The 17,729-nt window shown below is 46.7% G+C and overlaps 1 protein-coding gene across 1 annotated transcript; it reads left to right on the forward strand.

Moving 5' to 3' along the window:
• Positions 1–15,303: 15,303 nt before the first annotated feature.
• On the forward strand, positions 15,304–16,522 carry LOC116874858 (L-lactate dehydrogenase B chain-like). Its single transcript, XM_032869859.1, has one exon. The coding sequence runs from the start codon at positions 15,318–15,320 to the stop codon at positions 16,320–16,322; it is 1,005 nt and encodes a 334-aa protein (XP_032725750.1). The 5' UTR covers positions 15,304–15,317; the 3' UTR covers positions 16,323–16,522.
• The last annotated feature ends 1,207 nt before the right edge of the window (positions 16,523–17,729 follow it).

The following is a 17,729-nucleotide window of genomic DNA, read 5'->3' on the forward strand; positions in this document are numbered from 1 at the left end:
TTTCTCTCTCCCTCTCCCTCTGCCCCTCCCCTGCTAATACCCACTTGTGCACTCTTGCTCTCTCTCAAATAAATAAACAAAATCTTTAAAAGAAAAAAAAAAAAAGACTAAAATCAAGGCATCCGCAGGACTGGTTCCTTCTGGAGGCTCCAGGTGGGAGCCTCTATTTCTCTGCCTTTTTTAGCTTCTAGTGGCGACGGTGGCCTCCCGTGTTCCAGTGGTTTCCTCCATTTCCAAAGGCAGCTTGGGAGCATCCTCTCGTGTCTTTGAACACGTGTGTGTCTGTGTCGGTCTGACAAGGACTCTTATGCTCGAGTCAGGCACACTCAGCTAATCCAGGCGCATGTCCCCATCTCAGGATGGTTAACTTGATCACATCAGCAAAGTCCGTTCTACGGTATGAGCTAAGGTGTCACAGCTTCCGAGGATTAGAACATGAACATTTTGGGGGGCGGGGAACCAGGACTCAGCCTACCACATGTGGTGTGCCGGGAAAACAAATCAACAAACAAAAAATAAAAGGCTGAAAGTGCTGTGGAGGAAAGGTAATGAGTTTTTTCTTTCTAGGGGGGAGTCAGGCACACCTGGTGGCGTGTTGGCTCCCCCACGGGGCCAAGAACGTATTCGTCAGCCCAACAAGCATAGAGAATGCCGCCTGTGTGCTAGGAACCGTGCTAGCGGCTGAGGGTACACAGTTGACCCGTGAGACCCATGTCCTGGCTCACAAACAGGACATGCACTAAACAGCATGGAAGGACCAGACGCTGAGGCTGGGGAGACTCCCACGGCTGGGAGGGCCTGTGCTTTGGGGCTGTACCGGGTTGTTATTTGCCTCCCAAAACACCTCGGCCGGAACTCCTGCATTTCCAGCTTCGCTGCAATTTTGAGAAAAGACAGGGCTTTCTTAAGACACTCCATCTTTTTTCCATGCAGGCTTCTGTTGACAGCAGTACCGCTTTGCATCTGTGAAATTTGCTAATGCACAATTCTGTTCTAATGCATCGTAAGGCGTTTTATGACATCCGTGCAGCGCTGTGAAAGAACATGCTCACAACTGGGGGAATAAAGGACCAGCCAGGAAGAGAGCGGCGCGGGCTCTCAGGAAATTTCCATTTTCTCCTCACTTAGCGCTGTTAACCAGCATGCTGGGGGTTCCCTGACTCCAAGATGCTATCAGGGCCCCCGTGCAGTTCTCTCTGGACTCTGAGACAGAGGTGGACAGAATGCCAAGCTTCTCTGCCCTCCCACAAGGTAAGGGGCTCCAGGGTTGCCTCCTGCTTCCTTCCCTGGGGAAAGGTAACACAGAGAGACCTCTCTGACCGCCTTTGCGCGGATGCTGCCCTCTTGCGTAGTTGTGTTCCAAGACCATCGCGTCATTGGCACTCCTTCCTCCAGCCGGCCAGTGAAAGGCCATGACAGAGCTGAGGCATGTGCACCTTGCCCTGGGCAGTGGAGGGGACCTCAGTGGCTCTCCAATCCAGGCACTGGTCCAGTGGCTGTGGCAGTGAAGGTGAGTCCTGAGAGGACACGGACAGATCCACACACTGGGACGTCCCTGGTCTTGCCCACGTCATGCTGGAGCTCCCTCACCACCTGCCCGACGCACCTGAGCTCAGATTTGTGCCTTACTTGCCACCCTCTGTCTCCTTTCCCCAGGAACAGCATCTTCTTGGCAATACTGCTTAGATTTTCCTTCCTGTCCGTGGGTACCAGCCTCCGGCTGGAGTTCAAGAACGATGGGAAAAGGGCAAATGGCCATAGGGTCTGCGAGGACAAATCTGACTTATTTCAAATTTTAAATTTGGTTTCAAGTCATAAAAGGACTATAAAAACCTTACACTAAATAAGGAAAACTATCCCATTTGGGGGCCTAATCCCGGCCCCGTTCTGCTCGGCGTCTTTCCTTCATTATACTTGTATAATACAGTATGGCTTCTACTGAGTATTTCCTTCCTGTTTTTACACTTATTCTTGCTTCACTGACTTTATTATCGGCAGAATTTTGTAGCATTTTTTTAACACAGCCATAAATACTATTCAATTCAACAAATGCATACAAATGGTTTCCATTAGAATTTTAATCTACTCTCAAGATGAAAGAAAAGCTTAATATAAATCTTTTTAAATTACCAGAACATAAATTCAGCCAGGAACAACTCCACCCAGACTACACACACGGGGTCACATCCTGCTGTCCCCACTCATAAATTAATTGAGGTCTCTCGCCGCCGTAAACGAACAGCGTGTCCCGGAAAGATCATATCTGTCAAGATTGCAGATCGGTTTCCCTCAGACTATGTAAAAGTCACAGCTTACAATACCTTCATTATGCCGATGAGAACGGCTGTCCCCCCAACTGGAAAGAAATAGGTGTTTTGTTCTGTTGGACCCAGATTTACAGAAAGCAATTTCCCTCCATGCAGGAGATACGACAAACCTGCCGGAAAAAAAAAAAAAATGTCATTTCACAACTTCTTCCATTCCATCGCCGTTTTTACTGCTCAACGTAGATTCTCTCCCCTGTGCGAATGGGCTGGTGACATTTAATGGCTAAGTGAGGTAGTCCCCGGTGAGTGGAGGCACCTTTCCGAGGGGCTAAGTCGTAGAGCCGGCGTTCCCTCCTGTGTCCCCTCCCAGAGGCTGTCGGGAGAAGCCCCGGCACCCGTCCGCGCCCGGGGGTCACACCCCGGAGCCCCTGAACCCACAGGCCACCTTGAACTTGAGAACTCGCGAGCATCTCCACATGGGCTTTTGCAGACCGCGAGGTTGGCTCAGTTTTCCTCCTGTTGGCTGAGCCCGAGAACCACACACAGCCCTCTGTCCTTGGCCATGGGCAGCCCGTGGTTTCAGGACACCTGAAGGGCAGAGCTTGGACTTCAGGTTTTTCTTTTCCTCCCCCCCGCCCCATTTCCTCGTGTCATAACCTAACGCTGTCGGGGCAGAGCTTCCGAGTACTAAATTGCCTTTTAGCCACCGGGAAGGGGGTGGCATGATCCGTGGAGAAAACGGATGATGGCCGACACTCCCCCCACGGAGAATGGGCAAGATGAGCTTGGAGACCGGGGGTCAACCAACCCCAGGAAATGTCACTCTTTACAGCCACTTTGCTCTCCTTGAGTCAAGAGCCACTGTCCTGGGCTCCCGGTCCCAGCAGCCTCATCGCAGGCCTGCCACCGCCTGTTCTCTGGGTCATGGCTGGTGACAAGACCAAGGAAATCTATGGGGGAGCGTAGGTAAGGTGGTTTGGGTTGGGAGAGCTTCTCTGCAGTTCGGGTACCAGGGAGATCGAAAGATAAAATTAAATCTCTCTCTTGCCAAGAAGGAGGGCCTGGCTCTTGGGCAGCAATCATGCTACAGAGGGGGCTTCCTACCTGGACGGCCACTTAGGTGCCCTGGGCAGGGAGGGTCCAGCCACCGAAATGCTTAGTGGGGTGTCGCCTCTACGGGCTGGTGAGGTTTTTGTGGCTCCTCGTACAAACGATGCTCTTTATCCACATAAACTGGCGTAAGAGCCTCTTCGCTTTACTGCGTGGTGCTGGCTGTTCAAGTGCTTATTTCTTGATTCTTAGCCTATTTGCTTTCCATTAGCAGTAATTCCAAGCCTGCAAAACTCCAATTACTAAGTGATAATAGAAAAGCTGCTCTGCCTGGAATTCTCTGGAGCGTGGGGGTCCAGAACCAGCCCGGGTCCCGTGCACAGCCCCACGATCGTACAGTTGCCACAAGAACAAGACATCTGGCCAAGCCCTGGGTGGAAGGCCCTGGGACCAGGGCAGGGAGGGAGGGGGCGTCTTAGCAGGTGTCTGCCCCACAGGGTCCTCGGAAGCTGGGCGAAACGAGAAAGGTGCCCTTGACACCGTCCAAGGCACTCGGGTGGAGAAGTGGCATCTGGAGGAACCGAGGCATGAGGCAGGGTAATGAATGCATGTTTCTTTGACTTCTTGGGCTGGGCGCAAGGGTGTTCTTGGACACAAGACAATGGTGTTCTTGGAGCAAGGACACCCGGGGAGTGAGTGTGTGTGGGGAAGGATGGGGGTGAAGTCAGGTGGGGCAGCTCAGAACTTTACCCAAGCAGAGGAGAAATTCTCTGTGGCCCCTGGGGACTGCACATGGAGGGGGGTGGCCAGTTTTGTTTTTGTTCTTTATTGTGTTAAAACACACAAAACATAAAATTTGGCATTTTAATCATTTCTGAGTATGTAATTCAGTAATGCATTCACGTTACTGAATCCAATCTCCCGAACTTTTCATCTTGGGAGACTGAAATTCTGTATCTGCTGAACAGCTCTCATTCTCCTGCCTCCCCCCGTCACCGTTCCTGGTAATCACGTTCTACTTTCTGTCGCTATGGCTTTGAACCACTCTAGAGAGCTTGTATAAAGGCAATCGTACAGTGTTGCCCCTTTAGTGATTGACTTACTTCCCTCAGCAAAACACTCTAAGGTTCATCCGTGGTAACAAGTATCAGGATTTCCTTCCTTTTTAGGGCTGAGTAACAGTCCACCGTATGGATAATCTGCGTTTTGTTTCTTTGTTGATGGACTGTCGGGTTCCTTTCATTTCTTGGCTGTTGTGATTAGCACATGACTCTCTTGATAGAGGACACAAGTCAAATGTTATAGCAACACTCAGGGGCCCCATCAGCCCCATTTGGCTCCTTCTAGAAAACTGGCCACTCTCTCCTCCTAACATTTCCTGCCCTTGGCACAAGCTCTCTACACCTTGATCAGCGTCGTCCTGACTTCTTACTCTCCACGGCTCCCTCCATATGACCCCATCTCACCCCTCCTTCTGGCCTTCAGAAATAACTATCTTTCTTTTCCATTTCTTCCTCAACCTTAAAACTACTCCCCACCCCTTGCTTGTTTCACTACCAAGCCCTTCTACTGAATTTCACCAAACACTAGCCTTGCCTCTCCCCAGTCTTTCTTCAAATGTTGTCCACTGCAAAATCCTCTTCTAGATATACTAGAAAGGCAGACTTGTCTAACTTTTATCTATCTCACACCCAGGGACAAACAGATCCCAACAGACAAACAGATGGTAGCATTTCTGGTGCTTTGGGCATTTTTTTTTTATTCAGACATTTGTACACCTAGCCCCCTTGGAAAACTCACAATTCATTGTCACTGCCATCCTACAAAAACACGGAGGCCTTCTCACTTGAGCAAATTCCACCCTAACTGTGTGTCCTGCCTAACAATGAAAAGTAGCAAAGAAAGCCAGGAGCCTGTGCTCTTTCTTGCTGGCCCCTTGGAACTCACTTTTCTGAGTGGCTTCTCACTCAAATTGTTAATTATGGTATGAGCCACATTTTTTTTTTTCAGATTTTTTTTTTAATTAGCAGATCTGAGTTTTCAGAGCAATTTTAGTTTTACAGAAAGCTCCCACATGATCCCCTCGATTCTCTGCCCCAATCCCCAGAAATTCTCCTATTACTAACATCTTGCATTAGTGTGGCAAATTGGTTACAATCGACCATCCGATATTGATACATTATTATGAACAGAAGCCTATGGTTTACCTCAGGGCTCGCTCTGTGTTGTACGTTCTACGTGTCTTGACATACACAGAATGACACGTAGCCCACAGTATCACGTGGAATTCTTTCACTGCCCCCCCCAGATCCCCTAGCCACCTATTCATTCCTCCCTCCCTCTGAACCCCCAGCAGCAGCCATATTTAACACGGCTTTGGAACAATTTTCATGAGACTTGCTGCTGATAGTCTCTGGTATGTTTGGCCTCATGTGTCCTTGCTTAAATCCAAAAAAAGGGAGGGGGCATTGATGGGACGGAGTGAACTCTAGTTCTCCTGCCGAGGTTTCTGTCTGAGAGGCCACACACCAGGAGGTTGGAGCAGAAAGCTGACTTACAAGTCTTCTGTGTCATTGAGAAAACATTTCTTCTGTGTCATTGAGAAAAATTGTTCATTGCAAAAAACGGGGAGGGTATGTATTCTTCTGACACACCATTCCAAAACAATGTAATGAAACAAATGTTTGTTATGTGGAAAATGGTTGTATGTAAGCTATTAGATGATCAGAATTTTTTTTCTCCGTACAGGTCTCAGTTGTGATCAGCTCTCCCCTGGCCTTCCTGGGACTGGATCCTGAGTCTAAGCCCTTCTGTTTTCCTTCCCCTGAGCAGCAGCTCCAAGACTCACTGGCAGATGTCTCTATCCTGCTGTCTTAGAACCAGTCCCAGCTCTGGGCCCCAACTAATGTGGGTTACACCCTGGCCCTTCCCAGTCCTGGTAATCATGTTACCTGCCTGGAAACCCAGCCGCTGGAGAACAGGTAGCCTTCCGTCTCTCCGGCAGGTCCCCTCTCCAGGCCCTGCCCTAGTGGCTGGGGCTCTATCACCTAAAGAGCCTTCTGCTCAGGTCATGATCCCAAGGTCTTGGGATGGAGTCCCTCATCAGGCTCCTTGCTCAACGGGGAGCCTGCTTCTCCCTCTGCCTGCTGTTCCCCCTGCTTGTGCTCCCTTGCTCTCTGACAAATAAATAAAATTAAAAAACAAAACAAAACCTTTTTATTCAGAACTGCTCCCCACCCAGGCCCTATTCCAGGCACTGGGGAGTCAAAAGAGAAGAAGAGAGACTTGGCCCCTGCTGTGTTGGGGGGAGACAAGTAGAAAAAAAATAAGCCAACACACAGAATAATGAGGAAGGCAGGCAGTTGGGTGCTCTAGTAGAAACGGGGTGTGGGGCTGCGAGGAGGGCTGGGAGGCAGGGTAGGCATCTCGGAGGAGGAGGACCTGAACTAAGTGTGGCGTTGGCAGCGCCCCTGCAGGAAGGAGAAATTCCAAGTCCAGCAGCCTTGACCTGGGAGAGAGCGCCAAGAAACAAAATAGCAAGCCCAGAGCATCAAGAACAGGGTAGAAGGGAGGCTGAACGTGCAGCCGTGGAGGAGAACCCCAGACCGGGTCCCTCGTGCCTGCTTCAGCCGCAGAGCCAGCTTCAAGGCACCGTACAGCCCAGTTTCCCCACCAGGGCACCGGCCTCCGAGTTGGGAAGCCCGTGTTCTCCTCCTGGTTCCACCTCCCAAGCTGTGCAAGCCCCAAGAAGCCCCTTAAGTGCACGCCCCTTACCCACAGAGAAAAAGTGCAAGACCAGAGGCTTGGACTCTCCTGTCTCAGGCGACAACTGTGCCGCGCCCCCGCAGCCCCCAGCGCGGACTCGCAGACGAGCTCTCTGTCCAGGCGCCCCGCTTGCATTTCCAGAGCCTGGGAGCTTCCCTGCAAACCTGCTGCCATTCCCGAAAGGGTGGAACACTGCCAAGCGTCGTCCAGGGACACTAACAACTCACTTGGCCAGTGAGCAATGTCACCGTCGTGTCCAAGAGAGGACAGGCAGGAGGAGCGAGCAAACAGGCAGCAAGCCCACTCCCAGACAATGAGCCTCTTAAAAGTCCTGACTGCGCGGGGCTGGAAATTGAAACATCACCCCAGTTCGGCAGGGTGATCGCACTAAAGCAGGCTGGCACGACATCAGACAGCAGGTAACACGGCCGCCCGCGCCCGAGGTTCCAGCTGGCCTCCTAAGTGGGCCAAAGCACCTCGAGCGTTCCGAAGCCCTCAGTTCACGGCCACGGCCACCGGGGTCTGAAACAAATAATCCTTTACTCAATTATACTGGGCTTTCCAAGGCAGCATGTTGCCCCTCCCCGGAGGGGCCAGGGACTGACTCTTAAATCTGCTTTGCCCTGGAGACCCACATCCGGGCTGCAAACCTGGGGGTGAGGGGGCGTCTGGAGCTCGTGTGCCCAGGCCTGCACCCGCTTGGGCTGGGCGCTCTGCCCCTCCCTCCTCGCTCCTGAGCAGACGGGCTTAACTGGGGTGTTCTTGAGATGGGGGAGGCACGCTCCGCAGTGAGTCCCTTCTGTAGCCACACGCCTAGCCCTCAGTAGGAATGCGCGGCACCGTTCTGAAACCGGGGTGCCGCTGCTGTTTGATAAAGAACCCTATACTGGGGGCGGGGTAGCACCTGTCCCAAGGCGGCTCAGTACCTCTTTCCTGCCTGCCACAAGCCGGAGCTCCATTTCGAAACCCAACCCCTGCTTCCTTCCGCTTTTAAAGATATTAGTAATTTTTTCATCACAATGTGCCAGGGCGGACAGAGGTGCATCTCCACCCCCTTCCCCCTTGCCCTGCACCGGCAGCACAGGGCTGGAGTCATGGCACTTTTCCCACCGCGGACCGCACCTTCCTCCCACCTGCCAGTCTGCCTCACTCAGCATCCCGGGGATGCGGTACAGGGAGGTGAGGGGACACGGAGTCATGGGCGTCAGTCCATGAAGTCGGGGTGGGGGGCGCGCTAAAGGAGAGTTGCACTGTGCCCTTCCCCAGCCGGTGTTTCCCTCTCAGATGCCAGCGCTGCGAGCTGGGAGGCACTGCATCCGCTCGCTGCTCCCCTGCATTCCTGACTCCTCCAGTAGGACGAGGGAATCAAGGTCCCAAAGCACGCCGCGAACATGCTCACAGTATGGAGTTTCTTCTAAGTAATACTTTTCTGATTCATTTCATTAAGAAATTAAATAGTTGATCCATTTGAACTCTCATTAATAGATATTAATGTTGCTTGTTATAAAAATGCTAATAAATCATTAGGTTTTTTAAAAATTAACCACCAAATGGCTAACAAATTAAATTTGAATAATTAAGTCTGATATTCCTAGAGAGGGATCACAGGGGGTGGTACATTAGAGAACCTGTTTTTATTTTGTTTGGTTTTAAACAAAAGGAGCCCGTGCTGACTGCTGGCTCCTGGCTCCCTGGCCCCCTTCCAGAAGGCCATGAGCATCTGTGAAGCAGTTGCCTGGGGGGTTTGGGGGGTCCTGCAGTTTGGAGGGTGGCAGGGCTACCTGGGCTGCGGGGCTGCGTCCGTGACCTCAACCTCATTAGTCCTCGCCCTAACCAGCTGCGCTAATCAGCGCCGACATGTGTTGTTCAAGTGTTGATGGCTCTGTTGCTTTTCGTCTCTTCTTGGGCTGCCAGAGATAATTAAAAGCCCTAACTCCACCTCAAAGATGGCCAATCAGCCTCATCTGGAGTTAGAAAACTATTGTCCCCACTCAATGAAAAGGAAGCAGGAAAGAAGAGGGCCCCAGTAGAGGACTGAGGTTTTTTTGAGAACTCAGAGCCCACCTTCCCAGCAGCCTGCCTGGATGGCTGCTAACCTCCAGAGGAAACCTCCAACCTCTTGAAATATGTTGTTGTTACTCGATTCAATGCACTGTCTTTTATTAACATATGAACACAGGGGTATTAAATTAGAAAAGAGTATGTGATATTCTAATTTGCAAAACCATCATGGACTGTTTGCTTGGTTGAGCTGCAGCAAACCAAGCTAGCCTGGTATATATCAAGGTTTGGTCTTTTTTTTTTCTTCTCTCTTTTTTTTTTTTTTTAATTTATTTGACAGATCACAAGTAGGCAGAGAGGCAGGCAGAGAGAGAGAGGAGGAGGAGGCAGGCTCCCTGCTGAGCAGAGAGCCCGAGGCGGGACTCGATCCCAGGACCCTGGGATCATGACCTGAGCCGAAGGCAGAGGCTTCAACCACTGAGCCACCCAGGCGCCCTTTTTTTCTTCTCTTAAAGTGAAGATATTAATCATATCTTGCATACTCAGTATGATATTAGAGGAGATAAAATTACAGGTGAAGGGGAGAAGGATCAATTCTTAAAAAAAAAAAAAACAAATCTCAGCCCATGTCACCAAGCCAAGAAATGCATAAATACAAAGGGGCCAAGCCAACCACAAACAGACAGTTCCAAGTGCCCGTTGTCATGGAGGGCAGTGGTTCTTAAAGCATCGTCCCCCCAGACTCTCTCAGGGGTTCCTATTGTCTTAACTATTTTCATTGCACTACTGAAATGAAATGTGATTTGCTCTTTTCACTGTGTTGATATTTACATGGATGAGACAAAGCAGTGCTGGGAAAAGTGCTGCTGAATCAAGGCAGGCACCAACCTGTCTTCCTGTGGTTCACCACTACACACCGGGGGCAGACAAGAAGGAAAAAAGGAGAAAACGAGCCCGTTTCACTTAAGAATGTTCTTAGCGAAGCCTGAAGAAAGGTATTATTTGTACTAAATCTTAACCCTTGAGTCTCTCTAACATTCCCTGGATGAGATGGGGAGCAGGCACAAAGCACCTGTAGTGGTGGGTGATTGTCTCCAGGAAAAGCGCATTCTCGGTTGTTTGAGTTGCAAGCTGAACTAGCCTCTTGGCTCATGGAACATGTTTACCAGAAAGACTGACAGACCGTGGTTACTCAGGTTTGCATATACGAAAACGTTTTCTTAAAAACGAATGAAGTAAGCCTATCACCTCAAGGCAAATGAAATGATAAAACTCAAACTTTGAAGATAAAATAAAGTTAGAATTTCGGAAAATTTGTTATCTGGCATTGTGAGCTTGACAGTTTCCCAATACTTCAAAGACTTTTATAACAAGATCAGCTGTGATATTTATATAAACGTGATTTGGGGATACAGTATAATGAAATGTGTTAACATTTGGAAGATCTGTCTAATTCAGTGAACCAGCCCTCTCCAAATGACCAATGTTGTATCACACATCGGTAAAACATGGACTTAGTGTAGAAAATAGACCACTGGATTTTAGTGTCACTAATGTTCACTGATTCGGTTTTGGATTTCACATAGCAACTCATCTTAAGGGAAGTACCATGTATCAAATTGTGGTGTCGTTATAAAGAATATTTACTGGGCGCCTGGGTGGCTCAGTCAGTTAAGCCTCTGCCTTCAGCTCAGGTCATGATCTCAGGGTCCTGGGATCAAGCCCCACATCAGGTTCTCTGCCCAGTGACAAGTCTGCTTCTCCCTCTCCCCCTCACTCTGTGATCTCTCTCTCTCTCTCAAATAAATAAATAAATAAATAAAATCTTTAAAAAAAAAAAAAGAATATTTACAGTTTCTGAAAAGGCTATTAAAAATACTCCTCCCTTTTCCAGCTATGTTTCTGTGAGTAGCCAGATTTTCTTCCCACACTTCAACTAAAATATCACCAGACAGCAAGTACGCACAGAAACGAGAATGTTTTCTACTAAAACTCTTTAAAAAAAGAGTTGTAAGACAGTGCTACTCTTCTCCCTAAATATCATGTATTGTTTTGGAAAATAGTTGTTTTTCAAAGAAGTATTTGTGTTAACATACAAAGGGTTTATTATTGCTATTTAAAATGAATTAAAACAGTTTAAAAACTCATTTTAATCACTAACATGGTACATATCGATAGCTATAACCCACATCAACAAAAGTGCTTTGGGGTCAATTTTTTTTTTTTAACAAGGAATATTCTAATTTTCTTCCCTTCTGAGGAGAACTCTTGGGATTTACTCTCTTAGCAACTTTCTTATATATCATACAGCAGCGTTACCTATGGTCATGCTGTGCATTATATCCTTAGTACTTATTTATTTCGCCCAATAGTTGGTTTCTTGGTGTTTTGTTTGTTTGTTTTTAATCTTGCCCGATAAAGGGAGTGGAAAAGGGCCTTTTAAGAGTGGAAAGGGACCTTGAGAACAAAGAGTTTGAAAACTGCTGCTTCTAAGGAAACTTGGTGTAAGACAGCAGGAGGAAAGGGCTCTCTTAAGCAGTGCCACTATGGAAATGTTCCAGGTCAAAGAGGCTAAAGTGACAAGAAAACTGAATGTAATTCCAACCTCTAGGCTGATCTCATACTTTTGTGCTGTAAAGAAAAATTTTAAGCCAACTGACAAAATTGGAATGTGAATGGTTAAAGTATCGTAACATGTTGTTTACTGACGTCATAAATATGTTGTGGTTATAGACGAAGATACCCCATTCTTAAGAAAGACATAATATTTAGGGCACAAACTCCATTTTATAACTTGCCCTCAAATGGTGTGTGTGTGTGTGCGTGCCTGTGTGTGCGTGTGTGCACACACGGGTGCACCTGCGTTTTTTATAGCTCCTCCCAACTAAGAAATGAATAATTTTTTTACATAGGAGTTTTGAAAGTCAGCACAAAGGTCCACAAAATTCCCATGAAGCAGATACCGCTCTCCAACTCAACAAATATTTTAGCACCTAACGTGTGAAAAACAGCTAGGTAAACTGCGAAATTTGAGATGCAATTTCCCAAGCAAGGTGTACACCGTGGCCAGGGTCATCACTAACAGCCCATACTACGCCCCTTCTCCCCGGCAGCCGCCACTATACACATTGGAACGCAAGTGCTCTGCCAGCCTCCCCTTGCCGTGGAGAGTTGTCACGTGACCTGCGCACGACCAATGAGACACCCGCGAACGCCTGCAGAGGCTCCTGGGAAAGTCTCTGCTTTCCTGCTAAAAGGACCCGCCCACCCCATCCCCCATCCTCTTGTTCTCAGGTGAGTGGAGACCCCTGGAGCTTGACCAGACAAACCTAAAGACATAATGCTAAGGATAGTCAAGTGAAAATTAAAAAAAAAAAAAAAAGGGTCTTTGCTGAGCGGCTGAACCCGCTCCACCGAAAGCTTATTTCTGTTATTTCTTATTATGCGAGGAAAAAATATACCATTTGTTTAAGCCGCTGAGAGGTGTCTGTCCCTTCCAGCTGCGCATACCCCCGATGCCTGCTTATTCAGGAGAAAACGGGGAAGAGGCAGGAGAATAAATAGGAAAGGCTGTATACCACGTGCCACTGTGCGAGAAAGCAGTCCCGTAACAAAAGGCCCATTAAAAACGAGGGCCAAATGGCATTTTTTAACAATACCGAGGATGTAACAAATTTCATTAACAAAAGTTAAAATAAAGAACCCCTGCAACAGCAAGCATTCTGTCGTGATTTAAGACCTGAAGCGGTCAAAATGGCCTCTAATCAGATGGGTTTAAATGGAAACATCATCTCTGGGTGTTCTGCCAAGAGTGTGTATTATTGCCAAATTCCTAATTCAAAACCATATATAAGAATGCTTTATCTGAAACGCTGAAGTTAAAAATAAGACATTTAAATAGTAATCTCCTTTCTCTCTCGAAAGATAAATGTGCCCATTAACCCTGGATGCTAACAGGAAGATTTCTTACACTGTATTGGATCATTTGTTTGTAAGACATTCACGAAGAAATCAGTACAGAAAAAATAATTTAGGAAGCTGGCTCTTGATCTGCTACTTCTCCACATTAAATTGCAATCAGGTTCATAACTTTTAAGTAAAAGTATTAAATGTGTGTATTAAATACCTGTGTGTGAGGTACAATGCAAACAAGTTGGTGGGGGGGGGGCCTGGCAGTGGGGCCCAAAGATACACAACACCTGCTCTAGGGGAGTGAATCATCTAGTTAGAGCAGGAAGTGAGCAACGTGGCAAGTTAAATGAAGTGTTTCAATAACAGTTCTAGACGGTAGAAAAGATGTCATAAAACAGCGCACGATTCATTGCCAGAAAGATTGTTGCTGACAATAACTGCACAGGATTTGAAAGAAAAAAGTCCTTTTGAGCTGAGAAAGGCCTGGGGAGACTTTACGGAGAAGGCAGGATCCCAGCTCAGTTCGAGAGGTGTAGAGCAAAGAAAGCATATTAAGGGCCTCTTAGAAAGGATTAAAAAAAAAAAGTACATATATATACACAATTACGTCCATATATATGCACACATATATACATATGCCTATATATACATAAACTTCTCCAGGATGTTTAGGTGACTAGTGTAGGAAGGGAGGCACTCAGGGGCCCAAGTGGATGATGCCAGGTTGTAAAGAAACACTGGAACATTCAAGAGAAAATTTGGCCAAAAGCTGGAAACAATCCAAGTGTCCGCCAACAAATGAATGGGTAAACGAAATATGGTATACAGTGGAATATTATTCAGCCCTCAAAAGGAAAGTTCTGGCACACGCTCCAATATGGATAAACCCTAGTAGCGCTGCTGGCTAAGTGAAATAAGCCAATCACAAAGAGAAAATTCTGCACGATTCCACTTTTATGATGTACCTAAGGTCATTGAATTCGCAGAGACAGAAAGAAGAACAATGGTTTCCCAGGGGCTAAGAGGAAGTTGGAATGGGGAGTTAGTTGTTTAATGGCGACAGAACTTCAGTGTGGCAAGATGGAACAAGTTCTAGAGATGGATGGTGGTGATGGCTGCAAGATAGGAATGTACTTAATGCCACCAAAGATGGTACGTTTACATGCATGATACCACATTAAGGAGTACATTTAAAAACAGAATAGCAGCAGGCAAGTGAAGGTATAGACTGGGGTTCAAGGAGCGCAGGGTGGAAGAGAAGAGATTTGGCAGTTGGCTACCACAAACAGGGGCAGGTCCTTTCCCAACTCCAGGTCTGTGAGCCCCATGGGCTCCACCCAGGAATTCCACGACTGAGTGGTGAGCAGGTGGGATAGAGAACCCCTCTCCCCATTTTCTTTGGAAATACTGAACTCAATTTAACAAAGGACCTTTAAAATCTTTAAAAATCTCTGACCTCGGAAACGGAGGAAGAGCAAGATACCCGCAGACATGCACTTCTGCCCCCTGTCCATTTCCCACAGGCCCTTCTCAGAGAGTATGGACACTAAAAGTAGACCACTCAACCCCAGGGAAAGTGCACAGGCACATGGACAGTGTTCTATCTAGCTTAGCAAAGAGGTAGCCAGAGCCAGCTCGGCAAGATGGCGCCATCTGCATTGTTGCACCTGGTCAGGCTCCGGGCCTGGCCAGGCCCCTGAGTGGCTCCTCAGCGTGGGCAAAGGCCTGTGTCTGAGAGCCACATGACAAACGCAACTGGTTGGAAGTCAAACTGACCTTGGGCACGTCTGTCTTCTTGTGGCTCCATCTCATCAAACAACATAATGAAGAGGTTTTAGAGCATAAAAGAAGAAATGGGTTGGAACAAACTTTGGAAATACTAATACAGCATGTTGCATAAAGTGATTATAGCGGTTCTTTTGGATTCACCAATAGGTTGAGTTAAATGTGAGAGGAAAAAATTTTACGTGGATGTATGTCAAATCAGCATTTGCATTTCTCGTCATTACATGAAAAAAATCAAACTATGTCTGTATTCTTCAGATTATGTGTATTGTGACAAAGTGTAGAAAATGTCAATGCTAAGACCCATTATGAGAAATATTTCGATGTGGAAGTTCCTGTGCTGATAACAGGGTAGGTGGTAATTAAGGACACATGGATAAGAAAACTTGTTTAGGAAATAGATTTTCTTCAATCACCCGCTTAAGGATTTACTCCTTATAGCCACTCTTAACTTCTAATCAAAATAGTTTTCAGTGGGTCAGGGTGTAGAACTACTTTATCACTCAAAATACAAATGAGCCGCTCTCTCCGGGCACAATGGCAACTCTTAAGGAAAAACTGATTGCACCAGTTGCAGAAGAAGAGGCAGCCGTCCCAAACAATAAGATTACTGTAGTGGGTGTTGGACAAGTTGGTATGGCCTGTGCCATCAGCATTCTGGGAAAGTCCCTGGCTGATGAACTTGCCCTTGTGGATGTTTTGGAAGATAAACTCAAAGGAGAAATGATGGATCTGCAGCATGGGAGCTTATTTCTTCAGACACCTAAAATAGTGGCAGATAAATATTACTCTGTGACTGCCAATTCTAAGATTGTGGTGGTGACTGCGGGAGTCCGCCAGCAGGAGGGAGAGAGCCGGCTCAATCTGGTGCAGAGGAATGTTAATGTCTTCAAATTCATTATTCCGCAGATAGTCAAGTACAGTCCTGATTGTATCATAATTGTGGTTTCCAACCCAGTGGATATTCTCACGTATGTTACCTGGAAACTAAGTGGACTACCCAAGCACCGTGTGATCGGAAGTGGGTGTAATCTGGATTCTGCAAGATTTCGCTATCTTATGGCTGAAAAACTTGGCATTCATCCCAGCAGCTGCCATGAATGGATTTTGGGAGAACATGGTGATTCAAGTGTGGCTTTGTGGAGTGGAGTGAATGTGGCAGGTGTTTCTCTTCAGGAACTGAATCCAGATATGGGAACAGACAACGACAGTGAAAATTGGAAGGAAGTGCATAAAATGGTGGTGGAAAGTGCCTATGAAGTCATCAAGCTAAAAGGAAATACCAACTGGGCTATTGGATTAAGTGTGGCTGATCTCATTGAGTCCATGTTGAAAAATCTATCCAGGATTCATCCAGTGTCAACAATGGTGAAGGGGATGTATGGCATTGAGAACGAAGTCTTCCTGAGCCTTCCTTGTATCCTGAACGCTCGGGGCTTAACCAGTGTGATCAACCGGAAGCTGAAAGATGATGAGGTTGCCCAGCTCAAGAAAAGTGCAGATACCTTGTGGGACATCCAGAAAGACCTAAAAGATCTGTGACTCCTGGCTTCTAGGCTGTAGAAATTTAAAACTACAATGTGATTAACTGTGAGCCTTTAGTTTTTTGTCCATATACATGGATCACAGTTTGCTTTTATCTTCCTAAATATGTGAATCTGGGCTCACAGAATCAAAGCCCATGCTTGGTTTAATGCTTGCAATATAAGCCCTTGAACAAATAAAATTAACTATTGTAGTGTACTTCTAAAAAAAAAAAAATACAAATGAGCCCAAATACTGTTTTCTTCTAGAGGTGCCATTTTGGTAAGTCAGAAACTAATGATGAATCTGATTACCAGGCCAAAAACAAACAAACAAAAAAAAGGTAGCCAAGTTGAGCTTCATCAAACAAACAATTGTCACCTAGCCATGGAGGTCATCTTGAACTGAAAACTAGGAAACCTCCAGAAAATCCAACTCACACCAGCAGACATTCAACAACTACTTGGAGATGCATATATTCTGATGGTGAAATGGCTTTAGACCCTTCCAACAGTTATGAAGGAAAAATTGGACTAGCTCTAGGTCTTTTCAGAATTCATGGGAATGCATCAATTGGTCTAAATATGACAGGCTTTTTTCTATAAATGTGATCCTGGATCCAAAAAGTCCTGGGCCCAGGCATATTGTGCCTGCCTCCTCCAATGTGATCATTAGGGGGCACTGGCCTCTGGAGCTCTGGTTTTCCCACTGAGTATTAGGCAAGGCCTCCAGCCCATGACTTGCTAAAACTACCATTTTTTAAGTGACATTACTTTAAAAAACAGAAACAACTGCACTATGAATATTAAAACTTTTTATCAATGTCACCAATAGAACTACTTCCTCTGCATCCTTGCGTCCTTCTGCAACAATCCATTCTTCGACCTAAATATTTTTAATCCTTGAATGGATATGGACGTCAGATCAGCAATTATGCCCTGCCCATGGGAAGTTTAGATCACTGGTCATCCAAGCCTACGTTTTTATTCAAGCTCCTCTCAATTCTACAACTCGCTTGTCCCTTTATTTACCTCATTTGTAACTTAGGAAAAGATGGCTCATACGTGGGTCTTGTTGGGCTTCAGAAATCTTTAAGGACAGACTTGTAAAAAGAAAAAAAGAAGAAGAAGAAAAGCGTGAAATGTGTCAGGGAAATGGAGCTCCCATCATTTCACTCACAAATTTTGCCTTTTAAATGTAGTTCTTCTGCCAACAGTTCAGTGAAAGATCGTTTCCTTATTGTCATTTATTAGCCGTGACAGGTAGCAACACAGCTCTCAGAGTCTCCCTTTGCCACAATTATCTAGTAATGCCTGCGAGGCAGAAGACTGCTCTAAACTCCTTCCTTCTGGAATGCTTCTCCCAAAGGCAATAGTTCAAAGCAAACCTCTATTAACTGGAACAGTGACATCTGCGGAATTCTCT

Source organism: Lontra canadensis, unplaced genomic scaffold (genome assembly GCF_010015895.1).
Source record: "Lontra canadensis isolate GAN:19392208 unplaced genomic scaffold, GSC_riverotter_1.0 scaffold39, whole genome shotgun sequence".
Classification (NCBI taxonomy): domain Eukaryota; kingdom Metazoa; phylum Chordata; class Mammalia; order Carnivora; family Mustelidae; genus Lontra; species Lontra canadensis.